The sequence below is a fragment of the Aphis gossypii genome, chromosome 3 (assembly GCF_020184175.1).
Source record: "Aphis gossypii isolate Hap1 chromosome 3, ASM2018417v2, whole genome shotgun sequence".
Classification (NCBI taxonomy): Eukaryota; Metazoa; Arthropoda; class Insecta; order Hemiptera; family Aphididae; genus Aphis; species Aphis gossypii.
The window spans coordinates 51,198,616-51,215,149 of record NC_065532.1 but is presented as its reverse complement, the minus strand read 5'-3'; the positions used below and the strand labels follow the sequence as shown (position 1 = coordinate 51,215,149).

General features: G+C 23.8%; 4 protein-coding genes across 8 annotated transcripts; 2 read left to right on the top strand and 2 right to left on the bottom strand.

Moving 5' to 3' along the window:
- Window positions 1–559: 559 nt before the first annotated feature.
- On the bottom strand, window positions 560–5,400 carry LOC114122458 (protein zwilch homolog). The gene is made up of 13 exons (XM_027985125.2): window positions 5,177–5,400; window positions 4,467–4,647; window positions 4,323–4,401; window positions 4,139–4,253; window positions 3,643–3,874; window positions 3,410–3,565; window positions 3,083–3,232; window positions 2,817–3,024; window positions 2,671–2,750; window positions 2,395–2,597; window positions 2,059–2,331; window positions 1,842–1,960; window positions 560–929 (listed from the first exon to the last, which is right to left on the bottom strand). Exons 2-13 carry the CDS (start codon window positions 4,614–4,616, stop codon window positions 823–825), a joined length of 1,872 nt encoding a protein of 623 aa, XP_027840926.2. The 5' UTR covers window positions 4,617–4,647; window positions 5,177–5,400; the 3' UTR covers window positions 560–822.
- A 138-nt stretch (window positions 5,401–5,538) lies between these two features.
- On the top strand, window positions 5,539–8,084 carry LOC114122464 (nudC domain-containing protein 2-like). Of its 3 annotated transcripts, XM_050203123.1 has the most exons (5): window positions 5,539–5,737; window positions 5,814–6,090; window positions 6,161–6,370; window positions 6,919–6,968; window positions 7,839–8,084. In XM_050203123.1, exons 2-4 carry the CDS (start codon window positions 5,899–5,901, stop codon window positions 6,925–6,927), a joined length of 411 nt encoding a protein of 136 aa, XP_050059080.1. In that variant the 5' UTR covers window positions 5,539–5,737; window positions 5,814–5,898; the 3' UTR covers window positions 6,928–6,968; window positions 7,839–8,084. The 3 variants fall into 3 exon arrangements, with proteins under 3 accessions (XP_050059080.1, XP_027840938.1, XP_050059079.1); XM_027985137.2 differs by lacking the exon at window positions 6,919–6,968 and having other exon boundaries at window positions 5,543–5,737; XM_050203122.1 differs by lacking the exon at window positions 6,919–6,968 and having other exon boundaries at window positions 5,543–5,742.
- Window positions 8,085–10,468: 2,384 nt separating this feature from the next.
- On the top strand, window positions 10,469–13,122 carry LOC114122459 (probable glutamate--tRNA ligase, mitochondrial). Of its 3 annotated transcripts, XM_027985127.2 has the most exons (10): window positions 10,469–10,594; window positions 10,692–10,822; window positions 10,985–11,219; window positions 11,277–11,466; window positions 11,532–11,746; window positions 11,833–12,061; window positions 12,122–12,282; window positions 12,435–12,595; window positions 12,679–12,830; window positions 12,899–13,122. In XM_027985127.2, coding segments are annotated over exons 1-10 (1,563 nt in total). In that variant the 5' UTR covers window positions 10,469–10,592; the 3' UTR covers window positions 12,986–13,122. The 3 variants fall into 3 exon arrangements, with proteins under 3 accessions (XP_027840928.2, XP_027840927.2, XP_027840929.2); XM_027985126.2 differs by having other exon boundaries at window positions 10,470–10,594; window positions 12,679–13,122; XM_027985128.2 differs by having other exon boundaries at window positions 10,541–10,598; window positions 12,679–13,122.
- Window positions 12,618–16,440, bottom strand: LOC114122462 (MICOS complex subunit Mic27-like). The gene is made up of 6 exons (XM_027985134.2): window positions 16,268–16,440; window positions 16,051–16,190; window positions 15,812–15,957; window positions 14,404–14,637; window positions 13,152–13,330; window positions 12,618–13,093 (listed from the first exon to the last, which is right to left on the bottom strand). The coding sequence occupies exons 1-6, from the start codon at window positions 16,295–16,297 to the stop codon at window positions 13,070–13,072; spliced, it is 753 nt and encodes a 250-aa protein (XP_027840935.1). The 5' UTR covers window positions 16,298–16,440; the 3' UTR covers window positions 12,618–13,069.
- Between the last annotated feature and the right edge of the window lie 94 nt (window positions 16,441–16,534).

Below are 16,534 nucleotides of genomic sequence, written 5' to 3'. Positions count from 1 at the left end.
ATTTTTGTGGATTCCTTCCCGTAAAGACATAAATGGAAATTAAATGGCAACGAAGTAACTTTTCTAATAAATAAAAATATACTAGAGAAAAATACTATATGCTTAGATTTTCAGTACACCTCATCATAGATTATGCAACCTGTAATGGATGTATTAATTTGAATTCAATGATAAACCATTACAATTAAAAACGTTTTTAAGCAGAAACTGTGTCAACCTTTATTTCTAAATATATTATAATTTTTATTTTTATATTAGGTATTTTTATGATATGTTGAACTAATTCTTGTCAAAAACATTGCCAACATTTTTACCAATATAGTATTATTATAAACTTATGTCATAAAATACACGAGTACAACATAGTAAGGTGTAAATTAATTTGTGATATAAATAATTTAAAATTAGTCTAAATATTTTTTAAATCTCCATTATCACTATCTACTTCAAAAGTAAATATGACATTAAAATATTATAATTATAAAATATAATACCAACAAGGTTAGCCGTTAGGTATTATATAAAATATTAGTTCATTAAAACACAAATAGAATAAAACTTGGGTTAAAAATGGAATTATATTTTAATTATTTTAAGTAGTTTTAATATACATAAATTAAGAACTATAGTATAAAAAAATATTTTAATACAAAATTTGTTTTAATTTTATAATAAATCAGAGTCCGTTTATTATACTGTTATAATATAAGTATACAACTTTCACTTAACATATATATTGTAAAATTTTAAGCAGTAAACATACATATAATAGATATATTTAAAAATAATTAAAATTAGAAAAACATTGCTATCAAAATTCATCTAATTTAAATGGTCTGACAATACATGGAAGTTAATGCAGTAATAAGTTTCTAGAGGTACAGTTGTTTGGTCCATTAATTTTTCCTTGGTTTCACCGTTAGTAACATCTATTAATAAACATAAATATACTTAAATTGTATGTTGAAAATTAAAATATGTAGCAAATTCATATATTATTATAATTAATGACTGAATACATTAATATAACTAACACATTGGAAATATTTGAGGAAGTTAAAAAAAAAATATGTATTTTTAAATATAAGGAAAAGTTATGTTTTATTTTAAAAATATTTATAAAATACAAATACAAGAGATATATAAATAAAAGTGGGTGAATTTACTTTTTGGAGAATATGCGATAAATAATATCTTTTATAACTATAATATATCAGATTGTATAAAAAATTACTTTAATTCCTAAAAGCAATAGTATTAAACAGCAGTACTATATCCTATTACCTTTAAAATTAACTAAAACAATCAGTGGAAACCATATAAAAAATCCACTTTAATCACATTAACTTACACAAGGAAAATTATTTTTTAATAGGTACCTATCACATAAACAATTATAACAATAAAATAAAAATCAATATTTCATAAATTTCAAATTATGTTTGCTTGTCAAATAATTAAATACACAAGATGATTTACCAATCAAGATCATCCCCCCCCTTTTCTTTTCCAATCATTCAGTTATTCAAAATATTTTGATATTTAGAATTTTTAAGTATATAATATAAGACTATACTATGAAGTATCAGCCTTTATATTTTTTATACTACTTAAGGCATCTCCAACAGAGATACAAACTTCAGTTAAATATTAAATCCAATCTACATTTTATATTTTTGTAAAATAATTTTTAAGGACTTTTATCTTTAATATAAACATTTGAAACAGAAAAATTAAATAAACTATAAATTATTTTGTATGATATATAAGTTGATAAAATAATAATAACTAATTACTGAAATAAAATCTTCAAAATAATCATTTTAAACTTATTTACAAACCTTGGTATGATATTTGTTTAGGCAATATATTTTCAGAATTGCGATGAAATGTACTAATAACACGTCGATTACTATTTTGTGATGTTAATTGTAACGTCCAGTTGTCATAAGTAAAAACTCTGAAAAAAAATTATTAGATTAATAGTCATAATAATTAACAATATGATTTATTCAGACATTCAACAATATGTCTATATATTAATATTAAATATAATACTTTGGTATATGATGTTCAATAAAATGTGTATTGATTGATGATCGGAAAACCTGGGGTGGTAATGTTTTCACAGAAGTAACAGCTTTTATAGGAGATGAATCTCCTAGATAATAACGCAAAGCATTCGTTATGACAGGCATCATACTTTGTGTAGTTATATTTAACATAGATTCAGTGACAGAAGCTAAATCTAAAACTGTATGAACTCTACATAACCAAATCATCCATGAGTTTAATGTTGTCCACCATTCTGAATATTCAATATTACAAAATCTAAAAAACAAAAATGAAATAAATTTAAAATATATAAAACTAAGCATAATATAGAATACTAACTTATTATTATATTCTAATTTTAAGTGATCTGCTAAAGCAATTTTAGAAATTAAAAATGCTTGGGTATAATCATTTTTAAGTTTTTCAATTCCAATTTCAATTAATAACTGAACAGGGTCATAAAGCTTTTCTGGATTAGATGCAGTGTTTCCTGGTAAAGATTTTAATATTTGAGCTAACCGCGTACCATTTGATGATTTAATCTATTTAATGACATATAACAATAAAATAATCAATAGTTCAACATTATTCTTTAATGTCATATACTATACACACCAATGGTTTGAAAGTTTCATTTCTTACAGCTTTGTACAAATGTTTGAAACATTCAATTAAATCATTATATGATTTGCATTCTAAATAATATTTAAATTAAATTAAATGATAATTTAAAAAATATTTCTTAATTATATAATACTAACCCAACAAATACGTCCAAAGTTTATCAGTGAATTCTTGTTGAATACATTCCGCAGCAATAACATCTCTAACACATTGACAAAATAGTTTTTGATCATTATCTTCTTGGCCTCCAAACTTGCCTCGTTTGTACAATGTAGAAGATATGCTTTGCAACATAGCAGGAAACATTTCAACGATTTGTCCATTAGCACTACCTCTTATATCACCCTTTCAAATTCACCATAAGTTATATATTCAAATAAAATAGAGCTTAAAAAATATTTACTTGAAATTGAGGAAACACAATGTTATGTCTATTTGTTAAACATTCATCTTTCAAATATGTCAATTGTTCTATTAGATCTTCCAAGAACAGTAATTGGTGCCATAATGGATGTAATGGGCTTGTTTCATGGCCTAATGTACACTGGACATTCTAAAAAAAAATATTAATAAAGAATGAGTAATAAATATTTGCTATAAATAAAAAGACATATAGAATACTGAGAGTACTTTTAGTATAGTGACCACTCATGATTAGGTGCACCAATTCGAGCACATAATGTATATTTACTCAAACTTTGTTTTATTATTTATCATATCATATACTTACAATAAACGATTCTGTTGTCATTAAAGGAGCAAAAAGAGATGGTCGCCGCCAGCTAAGATTAAGTGTAACCATACCTGGACCATTTTCAATAAATGTGAACTCTTCAGTATTTGTAGCTGCAGTCAAATTTATAACTGCTGACACTTTTGACTCTAACTAGATTTCCCAAACATAATTAATATTTTTTATAATACAAAAAAAATTACATTTTAATAAAACTACAATTTATTTACAATCATTGATGAAACTTGAGGAAATTTTTTATGTGTTTCTATCATATTTTGTACAGAAAGCTCATCATGTTCCACATCATTACGTCCTTTATACTCGCCCCAGTAACGTGAATGCCATCCTTTATAAACATCACCGCCCAATAAAATTGTATTGTTTTTCAATCCATCACATAATATAAATAATGGTATACTTAAAAACTGTTCATCTTTTAATTTTAAGTATACTAATTGCCTAAAATATAAAAATTAAAAATATCAACTCAATACTGATGGAAGTTAGATACTCAAAATCTTATATTGCACACCTTGGTACCACAAAAGTGTTTTTATGCCGGTTAAGTTATAAAATTATAAAATTTAAAAACAACAATGATAACAATTAATTATTACAACTGAAAAACAGTTAACATTAATGAGAAAATGTTCAATTTTTTTAATCAATTTACAAAATAAATGAATAATATTTATACAATTAGGTTTGATTCAATTAGTTTACCTTGCTTGAAGCAAATTTAAAGGAATATGACTGTCTTCCAGTTTGTTTATCTCTACTTGAACTTTTTGAGCTTTTATCGGACTAAAAGGACATTCTAATGGATTTCCAGTCAATTCTAACAACAAATAATAACAAATTAACACAACTTAAATTATCTGTATAACTGAAAATTAATCTTAAGTACCAAATTCATCATCTTCATCTTCATCAGAACTTGAAAAAGTTTTGACAATAGAGTTCACAACTTTTTGGGCATGTTTTTTCTAAAAAAACCAAGATTTATTAATTTAAAATTATATTTAGTAGGTATTTAAATAATTATACTTACATGAATGTAGCCAACTATGGGGTTTTCAACACCACTTGGACAAAATGGACGGATATAAGAGATAGTATTAGGATCACATTGATTCAGAACAAAATCTGGATGTAAATTTACTCTTTCGTGGCAACATTTAAGAAAATTATTAAGATCCATTTAGATATTAATAATAGTGAAAAATCAGCAACTGAAATAATACAAGTGTAAATAATTTTTACATACCAATTAAAACATGAAATAATATACTAGGGTAAAATGTCTAAATATCTTATTTAGTATAACCATAATAATTAAAAATTTTCCTATAATAGAAATTGATTTTAATAACATTTAAAAGACTATAATGATAATGAGACCAATACATACACAAATTGTATATTATGCCAAATTTAAATCTCATTGTATCTTTTACAAATTAAGTTTTATATGGTCCTATACCTATGTATCAAATGTTTATAGTAATATAACATTTTCTTATATTATATTAATATACTAATAATTTTAAATATATATTTAGGAATAGGTACATGATACTGACATATTATCCTTCAAAGAAATAATCATACATTAATCATGAACATAAATATATAATTCATTCTTATTTAAAAAAAATAAAATATCTACCAAATTACTTTGGAAAATATATAATTTAACAAAGTGTATACATTGGTAAATCAGCATAGGTAGGTAGAGTAACTATAGAAGTAGGTACTTACATTCAGTTTTTAAATGAAAAATCTTTTATTAGAAAATTAATTCTTCTAAATATATTGTATTATGTCTGCTTCTACGTTTAAACTACATACATTATCCAAATATAAGAATTTAGTGCTCAATAAGTAGCAATCAGTGCCCTGATTCCTAGGCCCTAGATCTTTAGGGATTGTTATTGTTTTCAAGTCAGCGATTTTATAAAATATAATCTAACTTGAAACTATCAAAATACTATAGTAATAGTATTGTTCAATGAAAATAAATTGGCGGGAAAATCAATTATAGGTTAATATTGATAATATAATATTTTATAGTGATAGTGAAAGCACTGAATATAATGATAATAATAATCAAAATTCACGTTTCACCTCTCACGATTATTTGCATAAAAAAGTAAATACTACTAAATAGATATATAAATAGATTATTTGTTTCGTGAAAAGTAGAAAATTCGATTATCCAAATATTTGAATTTGATTTACTATAAGAATTACTATATTCAGTGGTCATTAGTGTATTTTAATTTATAACAAATTGTAAATTGGATTTAAATAATCTTAAATGTATGGTAAATAGTAAATACATTTAAATAATTTACATTTTACTTTAACTATTAATTGTATTTATTAAAAATTATAGTTACAGCCATCAATAGCTAATTAAATAACTAATAAGTACTGGAACATCAATAGGTATTGTTATACCTGCAGAGATTTTTATAAATATGGCTGTTAGCCATTTTGATGAAAAAAGTGGTATTGTACCATGTCGTACAGAATGGGGTAGATGGTGGCAAACTGTGGATGAATTACATATTGAAGTAACACTGCCAGCTAATACCAAATCTAGAGATGTCAAAGTCAATGTCACTAACTCAAGTATTACTTGTCAAATATCAGGGAAAACTTTATTTTCTGTTAGTTTGCAACTATTGATTCTCTGTTTTTCATAACATCGTATTATATTCTTTCCTGTCTGACTTTTAGGGCAATTTATTTAGAAAAGTCCGTGGTGATGATACTTTATGGACGTTAGAGGACAATGGTACTTTGTTAAACATTGTATTATCAAAAGCAGATTTTTCAGAGAAAGAAACTGTTTGGGAAGCTATAATGAAGGATGGCTCATTTAAAGCAGATCCTATAACATATATTGAAATGTCAAAAAAAATGGATCTAGAAAAACTACAAATTAAGGTATATAAAATTATCAAACATTTAAAATAATTAGAAAAAAAATAAAATCTTCATACCCAATATAATATTGCCATACATTAAAAAACAAATTATAATATACATCACTTCTTAATTCTTAGATACTTGTTAAATATGTAAAAGTAGTCATGTAATCAATATATTTATTTAATTTTATGCGGAGACAAAACCTTTAAACTACAAATTAATTCAATTTATACTCATTAGTTCTATGTTTTGAAGGAATTTGAGTAATTTGAATTTATTCAAATTTAGGCATTTATCACAATAATTGTATAAATAATTATTTGTTTTATTTAATATTATATTTCTTTATTATTAAAATATATTAATTATCATTTGTGGCTGTTAGATTTTAAATTACGCACATAATTATTATTATAAAGGACAATATCTTAAAAACATAATAACTGAGTCAAAAAGAAATCAATTAAATTCATTATTCTTAATCCTAATATTTTATATTATTATTATTATTAAATAATATAAATAATAAATCAAATTTATAAGATTTTGTATTTTCTTTTCAGATTTTGTAATTCTTAATTTTGAATATTCTTAATTATTATTGAAAAAATAGGTAATCAGAATTCTTTTAAATCAATTACTATAACTTGTATAGTATTTACTTTGCATGGATGTGTACCCGAATTAACCAGTTGCATTTAATAATAGTATGAATTTTTTAAAGTTTTAAAATGGAAATATCAATATAGAATATAACTTTAATATTAAAAAAATATATTCATGATACCCTATATTTTTATCTATCAAGAATATTTTTAAATTCGTAAAAAGTTAACAGTATTATTTCTAAAAGATATATTCAATTTTTAATTATTAATTAATAATAAAATAAAATCAATATTTAAATAACAAATATGAATGGAATATTTTATTATTACTACATTGAATTTATTAATAGTACTATACTTTATTCAAATATAAGAAATAATTTTAGTGATTAATTGTTTTTATCATTTGATCATAATGGTATGCTCATACGCAAAAGTTTACCACTGAAGATAGCTTTTATAATACCTATTAGTAAAATGTATAATGATTATGATGACTAAAACTATTTATTTTAATATTTCCTACTTATATTATACCGTCTATACCTATTAAACTATTAAATAATACAATTTTTCATTAATTTTACTAATTATTACAATACCTATCAATACCTAAATTGAATATTTTTAATTATTTTTACTTAAGCTATATTAAATTAAAATTTGTTTGAATAAATTCATTCACTTTAAAAGTCAACATTGATTGCTTACTCGGTTTTAATTTAGTATACTAGTTTAATAAACTATTATGTACTATAGTGATTTGATTTTCTAATTATGGTTTTGTATATTGATTATTGAATAATAATATTTTTATAAACTAAAGTGTAAATTAGTGATTTATTAATTTATTGGATTATTGAATTATGTTTTAGTTCCCAGGAATGGACTTCAGTAATTCAGACCTACAGAAAAATTACGATTCTATACCAGGACTCAGTAATACATTATAGATTTAGTATACTTAGATTAGATTCTAAACTATATTTATATGATTAAATTTTTGTTTTTTAAACAACAAAAATGTAAGTAATAAAAATGACTGTATGTTAAGAATTTAATTTTATAATGACTATTATTTTTGTTTATTCACCTTAATATATTATTAAACAGTCCTATTGGCTATTGAACCTACACTTTCATTATTAGTTTTATGTCTATTGCTAAAAATGATAGTATAAAGTTTTAAAATTCCTAATGTGTAGTATTAAAATTATTATTACTACAAAGGGTGTCTCTTTATACTATTGATATAAATATAAAATTATTTAAATATTTTACATGAAACATATATTGTTTGTATCACTAAGATAATATCTTTACATATGGTTTATTTGTATATTTTGTATTTTCTACAAAATTTAACAAGTAAATATTGTTTTATTTAATAAATTTAATAATATTAGGTATGTCTTAATCATCAAATTTTTTTTTTAGGGGGATATCTTATATTTCTAAATCTATTACCTACACACCCATACCTAACTTTTTTGGGAGGCGGAAAAAATGACCACGGAAAAAAAACCCACGGAAAAAAGCCCAAAAAATAAAACCCACGGAAAAAAAACCCAAATTAAAAAAACACACACCGGAAAAAAGCCCATGGAAAAAAAGTGCTATCATTGTAATCTTATATTATGAAATATTTTATAAACTGTAGTTGATTGTTAATTATACAATGGATTTACAATCATATAATATATTTTTAATAATAAATAATAATATTTTTAAATAATTTTATCATATAATTATTTAATAGAACATAGGAACAAAATATTAAAAATACAAAATATTTCGTTTGTGGTAACATAATAATAACTAATAATTATAATACGAGAGATCGCATAGTCAAATAATTAAATAATATAATAATTAAAAAAATAATTTTCGATAGTAGTCTATAAAAAAAAATTAAACTCATTTAAGCAAAATCAACATTGATTAAGGGTTAATTAATAATCATTGATTACATTTGTTTATCATTTGAGACAATAATAAAATAGTGTCAAAACGATAACAATCATAGTAATACTATTAGTACTACTAATACTACTTTTATACAATATTAAATTGTTGAATTATAAGGTTAATTATAATAATAACTTGTAGGCTATACCTATACATAAAAAATTAAAATTAACTTAACTGTATAATATGATAATTAATAAAAAGCTAAGTAAAACATTATAAAATTTAATTGAATTGCTAAAAAGTATGTATGTATGTATGTATAATTTAATAAGTATTATATTTTACTACTGTAAATATTATTTAAAATATGTATTTATAAATAAATGTAAATATATTATGTATAACATATTTTTTTGGGCTTTTTTTCCGTGGGTTTTTTTCCGGCGTGTGGTTTTTTAGTTGGTTTTTTTTCCGTAGGTTTTTTTTGGGGGGTTTTTTTTCCGTGGGTTTTTTTTCCGTGGCATTTTTTCCGCGATTCAACTTTTTTATTGTAGTAGGTATATTTACTTGTCACACACCTAACTAGTGTATGTAACACTGCAAATAATAAAAAATACATAATCATCATTCAGTCCTTAAAGAAGTTAAAAAGGATAAAAATGGAAAACATTCTTTTATCAGACTTTTGGAAATTTATTGGCATACAGCAGATAGGTAGGTACTTTCCCTCATTTTAACATTTATTTTGTTTATTTAGAACATTTTTATAATAATCATTAAAGATTTAGGTATTACCAGCCGAAATCATAATATTGTAAAATATTGTAATTATAATGTATAACAATTATCAATTACAGATTTTGAAACACTATACACCTTATATCTTAAATTGTGACCAAGCCTAACACATTTAATACAGATTGCTCAAGTGATAAGTTTATTTTAATAACAAAAGTGCCTCGCTACTTATTATTCCCACAGTTAATTACTCCACATGTACAACCTACTCAAAAATATTATCCCGATTTATACAGTCCTGAGTAATATTTCCCTTATTTAACTATGATTCCTAAAAAATACAGTTCCGCATTAATATGCTATAGTTTTATATTTTCCTGAGGTAATGCAGTTTTGAAAAATATCATTCTAAGAATATATTATATGTATTGTATATATATTTAGCCATGATTATATGTATAGCACTATAGTGTATACATCCTTGAAAATACTATTTCTATGCTATAAAGTATAATATAATTCTTTTGACATAAGCACGGCCGTGGAAACAAGTACCATTTCATTAAATAACAATTTAAGTTTTTCCTGTTTAATATTGTCCAGATTTATATAGCCCTCCAAAAGTTTCAAATAGTACCTATCTATTGTTTTGAAACCGGCAAACTAAAACCATGGGAAAATATAAAAGAATTTCTATTTTTTTATTTTCAGATCACACATTCAGAAAAAACCACGGTTAAAGATATCTTAAAATCATGGTAAAAACTAAAAATTCAGTAATGGACTGAAATTTCAAATTAGCTTATGCCTTATTAATTTATTATTAATTATTACGGTTATATCAATTTCTTATCATAAAAATTTTTTATCGTGGCTAAAGATTAATGATAATATTCTAAACAAAATATTATGATTGATCATTGACCATAGATAATAAAGAATTTTGAATTTTCTCACTTCAGAAATTTTTAAAATATATTATGTAGGTATTGATGTTTATTTTATATTCTATATTTGAGGATAGACAATATTCATTCTTAAATTAAATCAATAATCGTATTCAATTTTTGATTTAATAGGTACTATGAAATGATGTCTAACTGGGTGTTTAATGTAAGGCATTCTCAGAATATTAAACACATCCAGTATTTGAATATACGATTCTACTCGGATTCTGCAGTTAGAGTACGATTTGCTCCAAGTCCTACTGGTATATATTTTATTACCATTGCTCGGTTATACTAAATCTACTTAAAATGAAGTATAAATATTGTTTGATTTGTTTTATTATATTTTATTGTCAAGTTATAGTTATTTAAAAAAAATAATTAAATCCCTTTAAGCATATTAATTTGAGTAATTATTTATTTAGGGCAGTTACATTTAGGTGGATTTCGTACTGCACTATACAACTATTTATTCGCTAAATCAAAAGGTGGTAAATACATTTTAAGAATTGAGGATACTGATCGTACACGAGTAGTGAACAATGCAGTAGAACAACTTCAAGAAGATTTGAAATGGCTGGGAATTGAATTTGATGAAGGACCTAACAACAATGGACCATATGGTCCATATATTCAATCTGAACGTCTAGAAAATTACCAGTAAAAATTAATTCTGATATTTTGTAATTTAAACATTTCATGTTCGCATTATTTTAGAAAGAGAACACAACAATTGTTGAATAGTGGACATGCATACAAATGTTATTGTTCTGAGAAAAGACTAGAGCTTTTAAGAAGAGATGCATTACGTACTAGAACTATTCCCCGCTATGATAATAAGTGTAGAAGTTTAGATGATGAAGAGTTAGGTCGTAATGAAGGGAAAAAATATTGTATCAGATTCAAGGTATTATTTTGATTTTTTTAATGTAATTTGTAATTATACCTAATATACAAGAAATTAATATTTAGTTGAACCAAAGTGATGGTTTTTTCAATGATCTAGTATATGGTCATATCGCAAGAAATGTGGCAGCTGTCGAAGGAGACCCAATAATACTAAAATCTGATGGGTTTCCAACATATCATTTAGCTAATGTTGTTGATGATCATGATATGAAAATTACACATGTCCTAAGAGGTGTCGAATGGCAACCATCAACTTCTAAGCATATTTTACTTTATAAGTAAAGTTAATTCAGTAATTAGAATAAAAAGTTAATTTTTTACACATTTTTAACAAGTTGATCATATTATGGTTAATATATTGTAGAGCATTTGGTTGGAATCCTCCAAAGTTTGGACACTTACCATTGTTAATCAATAAAGATGGTACAAAACTTTCCAAGCGTCAAAATGACATAACCATTAATACGTATCGTCTAAAAGGCATTTATCCTGAAGCACTTTTAAATTTTGTTATTAGTTGCGGAGGAGGATTTGTTAACAATAATGAAAAAAATAATGTCTACATACAACCTCTATCTGAACTTGTTTCTAAAGTGGGTATGGAGTATAAAAATAAAGTTAAAAATATTTTAATTGTCACTATCTTTTTATAGTTTGATATAAGCTTAATAAATTCAAATTCATGTCAAGTTCCTCTGGATAAGCTTGGATATTATAATCAAGCTCAATTAAAAATTGAATTAAATTCAGATTTAGGAAGAAAACGAACAATTGAAGAATTAAAAAATATTGTTCAAAATACATTTTCTAAAGAGTAAAATTTCATTTCAATATTTTATGATAATTTTTTTTACTTAATTCAGAGTTTCATCAGTTACTGACGAAATTATGGAACTTAAAAAAAAATTAATTTATGTACATTATATTGTTATAAGGTAAATAATGTATAAACAAACTTATTTTTAGCAAATCAGTGGAACTAAATTTATCTGAGAAACATTTAAACAAAATACTAAAATGGAGTATTAATAGAATAACAAATATTAATGAACTAATTCATGAAAATTACAAGTTCATTTGGTTAAAACCATCAGAATCGGCAATAAAATCTATGGATTATGATATAGGTAACAAAATAATTTTATAATATAACATAACAATTATTTATTTAAGAAATAACACACAGTTAACTATAATCTTGTTCTTACAGACATAGTAATCAAATTAAAAAATCATTTAATAAACATAGATGATTTCACTGTTGATAATTTAGGAACGGTATTTAAAGAATTTTCAAAATCCAACAATATTGTATATAGTAATTTAATGAAAATGTTACGCAACATTATCAGTGGATTGAAGGTAAGTAAATTTATAATTGTATTATTTAATTTTAATTATTTCCATTATTTATACTTTCTTATTTGCAGCAAGGTCCAGGTGTTAGTGAAATAATGGTAATACTTGGCAAAGAAGAAGTAATTGATAGATTAAATAAAGCCTGTTTGAAGGGCTGAACAATATCTAATTTCGCTGCTAAATTTATTAATTATAACAACTATGTACTAGCAAATATATAATGTGTAAAAAATTTTGAGTAGTTATTTGTCCTTGTCAGCTGGCTCCTATAAATAAAAATAAAATTTTTAATGCATTTAATAACTAATTTTTTTTTTAATTTACATTTTTTCCATTAAAAACCATTTGTTTTAAAGATTCCAGTGGTTCTTTCACATAGTCAAACAATGAAATGAATAGTTCTGTCCAATCAGGTTTGCTGGTTTCTTCAGAATTATCTGATTGAGGTTCGGCTTTTGGTAATGGTAATGATGGTAACTCATAGCCAGTTAAATCCTTGGTTACTAAAATAAAAATTATATTCAGTTTTATTACATTCAACTTATTTAACAAATAATTAAGATACACAGGAAAATTCACCAAACAAGCTCACCTTTTATAATTTAATAATGAATTTTCTAATTTGAAATTTTCAAAAATACTGAAAAACTGTTTTCAAATACTAAGATGTTATTATCTTTTAATTAAGTGCTTATAGTGGTGCATTTTTTTTAACGTTAACTCATTAAACTTAAAATTGATATGAGCAGTGTAAATTATTAACACTCATGTATTTAAATTATTGTAATATTTTAGTAAACTACAGTGAACCCCTCTTCTAAAATTTGCGGATATAAGGTTCAGGCCTGAATGTATCCAAATACATTATAAAAAATTCAATTACAAGACTCAAATTTCATAAAAATAATGGTAAAAAATAAATACTTAGTTAAAATTTAAAAATAAATAAATTTTAAAAAGTTCTATATTTTGGTTGGTTATTACTAGTTTCGATTTATGCTTTAAAATGTGTGTATGTACAACACATTTTATCATATTATCTGGTTCAGTTATTCACTAATGACTAATTAGTAATACGTAATATGTATTTAAGTAGACTAAAGTAAAAGCAAAATATTATGTAATAAAATAAAATTCTTAATGAATACAAATTATTTTTCTGCCACTCTACCTGTAAGATTTATTAAGTTATAAGACTCACTTTGTACTGATCAAAGTGAATCTTATAAGCAGTGTCTACTGAATTAATATAATTCTAAAATTAGTAAAGTGCATAAATATTAGTAATTCAGTCACTACTTATTTAATTTAACTGTATAAACATTTAAAAATTATTTACAATGATTTATGATTTAATATTTTACAACAGGGAAGTGAGGTTAAAATTTAAAAAAGTTAGGACACTTCTGAAATGGAAGAGAAATCTAATTTGAAAATATGGTCTTTAACTTTTAAGTATATTTAAAAATCCTAAAACACAAAATATATATCATCAATTTATAATTTTAACGATAAAATAAGGGAAAGCATGCGAGGTGAATATAATAAAAATATAATTTTTATGTTTATTACTAACCATTATTTATAAAATGATAGGAAACAATGGAATAACGTTTGATGATTTTAGTAGCTTCTTCAGATTCTTTTGGATAACCAACATAAAATGCAGCTGATGCTCCAGTCGTGGCATAAACAAGTTTTTTAAACATTCCTCTTCTAGCTGCGATTAATAAACCAGTTAAACCGCTTCCCGCCACAAATCCAGCTCGGAGAGTGGAATTATTTTCTTGCCTCAAATCACCCACAAAAGCTTAACAAATTCAACAAACATAATTAATTACAAAAAAATAAACATAATAAAAATGTTAATTCTGATATGATGCAATACTATTGTATACAAGAATGACCAAGAAATTTAAATTTGATACAATCAATAAAATGTTCTTAATATTAGATTAAATAATTTATAATTAAATAAAATGAGAAAAATTCACATTCTCTTGTCAGTCTTTATTTTTATATACATTACATTTTAAATTGATTAAATAAAAATATGAAACATAACAAATGTAATCTAATATTAAAAATAACTTATCATTTTCATTATGCCAAATATAAATGAACTATGTTATGACTTTAGGAGTGTATATTTAAAATGGTGACAGAAAATAACATATAGGTATCAAATTCTTTGTATAAGAAAAATAAAACAATCTTTCAAAAATCTAATTTACACAAATTTATAAGAACAAAATGTAATGAGTAATGACTTTTACATTTTAATTTTTAATAATTTAAAATAAACAGATTTCAATATTTTTTATATGAATTTATAATATTTTTGGGATTGAAATTAATTTAATTTAGTTTTTTTCTGTGTTCATCATTTAGTATTTTAAAATGCTTTACTAACTATTGTTATATTATTAAAAAATTTGTAATTTTTTAAAGACCAAAAAGTTTATAATTCTGGAATACTTATCCACAGATCAATAAGAGATATATTATATATTATTTGAGAAAATAGTTGAAATCAAAACATTTTAATATAATTTTTGACAACCAACAGATTGGTAAAAATATATAATATATAGTAATAATATACCTATGATAACTACATAAATACTGTCCATACATTACAAAAAATCTTCTTAAATTAGTGGAGGGAGGCGCATTAATTAGATAATCTTTAAGCAGACAATATTACGGCATGGTAAAACGTTCAGATAAGATGTTTGGTACAGTTTATAGTATCTCCACACCAATATATTACATAAATGATTACTTGACCTTAGAACAAAACTTATTGTTCTTGTTGCCAAAAATCTATGAAATTTGATACTGGTAAAAACAAAAATTATTGACTATTATATTTGTGTTATTAATTATCTTGTATTACATTTAGTTACAACACCAAATAAAATATATAATTCTATTTGTACATTTTTTATCATAAAGTTAAAGAAGTGAATTAATGTATTTACATTCTGTGTGGCTGACCCCAGTCTGAATGAAAATGTATACTCTATCTTTGACTTTGGACCATTGTTGATTTAAGTTGACAATTTCTTCTCTAACTTTTTGAATTGAACCTAAGGCTATTGTTGGTTGCCAATCGTTTTCTTTTTCACTATAATTTAAATTATTATCTTTAATGTATGAATTTAAATTATTGACATACTTAATATTTATTCATAATATTATAGCGCATTTATATACGCACGTTTTCTTTTCTTTGGATTCGTCAGGATAAATCGATAAATCTTTGGGTCTGACAAGCTTGGGTTCTTGTTCATCTTTGGCTAATACCACTGGCATTGCTGAATAAGCATAGGCCGTTAATAAAAATCCATTGTTTGCAGTCTAATAGTAAATAGAAAATTATAATACAAATATTATGAAAACCACATATATGTCATTTATAACGTTAGTACACTTACTCTATTTTTAATAATGCTTTTGAACTTCATTTTTTTAGTTAAATCGTCAATGGAAAACAAGTAGACAAATATTATAAAACTAAAAGACGAGCGCGAAGAACATTGAAGATTGAACAAGTAGGTGCAGAAAAGTAATGTATTATTGATAATATATTTTTTTAGTGGCTTTTGATGATAAGAATAAAATAAGTACAGTTGTTGATAAGCTACCGCACGGCCTTAAAATGTATTGTATTCGTGTATCATTGAATCATTCTATAGTACTCT

Bases quoted from the DNA above. Each gene is read 5' to 3' on its own strand.
- LOC114122464 (XM_027985137.2), top strand. From the start codon at position 5,899: ATGGCTGTTAGCCATTTTGATGAAAAAAGTGGTATTGTACCATGTCGT. The intron at 6,091-6,160 runs GTTAGTTTGCAA...TCTGACTTTTAG, and splicing joins CAGGGAAAACTTTATTTTCT to GGCAATTTATTTAGAAAAGT. The intron at 6,371-7,838 runs GTATATAAAATT...ATTATGTTTTAG, and splicing joins TAGAAAAACTACAAATTAAG to TTCCCAGGAATGGACTTCAG.
- LOC114122458 (XM_027985125.2), bottom strand. From the start codon at position 4,616: ATGGATCTTAATAATTTTCTTAAATGTTGCCACGAAAGAGTAAATTTA. The intron at 4,402-4,466 runs GTAAGTATAATT...TGGTTTTTTTAG, and splicing joins CCATAGTTGGCTACATTCAT to AAAAAACATGCCCAAAAAGT. The intron at 930-1,841 runs GTTTGTAAATAA...GTTTATTAATAG, and splicing joins TAAACAAATATCATACCAAG to ATGTTACTAACGGTGAAACC.
- LOC114122462 (XM_027985134.2), bottom strand. From the start codon at position 16,297: ATGAAGTTCAAAAGCATTATTAAAAATAGA. The intron at 16,191-16,267 runs GTAAGTGTACTA...ATTTACTATTAG, and splicing joins AAAGCATTATTAAAAATAGA to ACTGCAAACAATGGATTTTT. The intron at 13,331-14,403 runs GTTAGTAATAAA...TTTTTATTTTAG, and splicing joins CTATCATTTTATAAATAATG to TAACCAAGGATTTAACTGGC.
- LOC114122459 (XM_027985126.2), top strand. The intron at 12,062-12,121 runs GTGGGTATGGAG...ATCTTTTTATAG, and splicing joins TATCTGAACTTGTTTCTAAA to TTTGATATAAGCTTAATAAA. The intron at 12,283-12,434 runs GTAAAATTTCAT...ACTTATTTTTAG, and splicing joins CAAAATACATTTTCTAAAGA to CAAATCAGTGGAACTAAATT.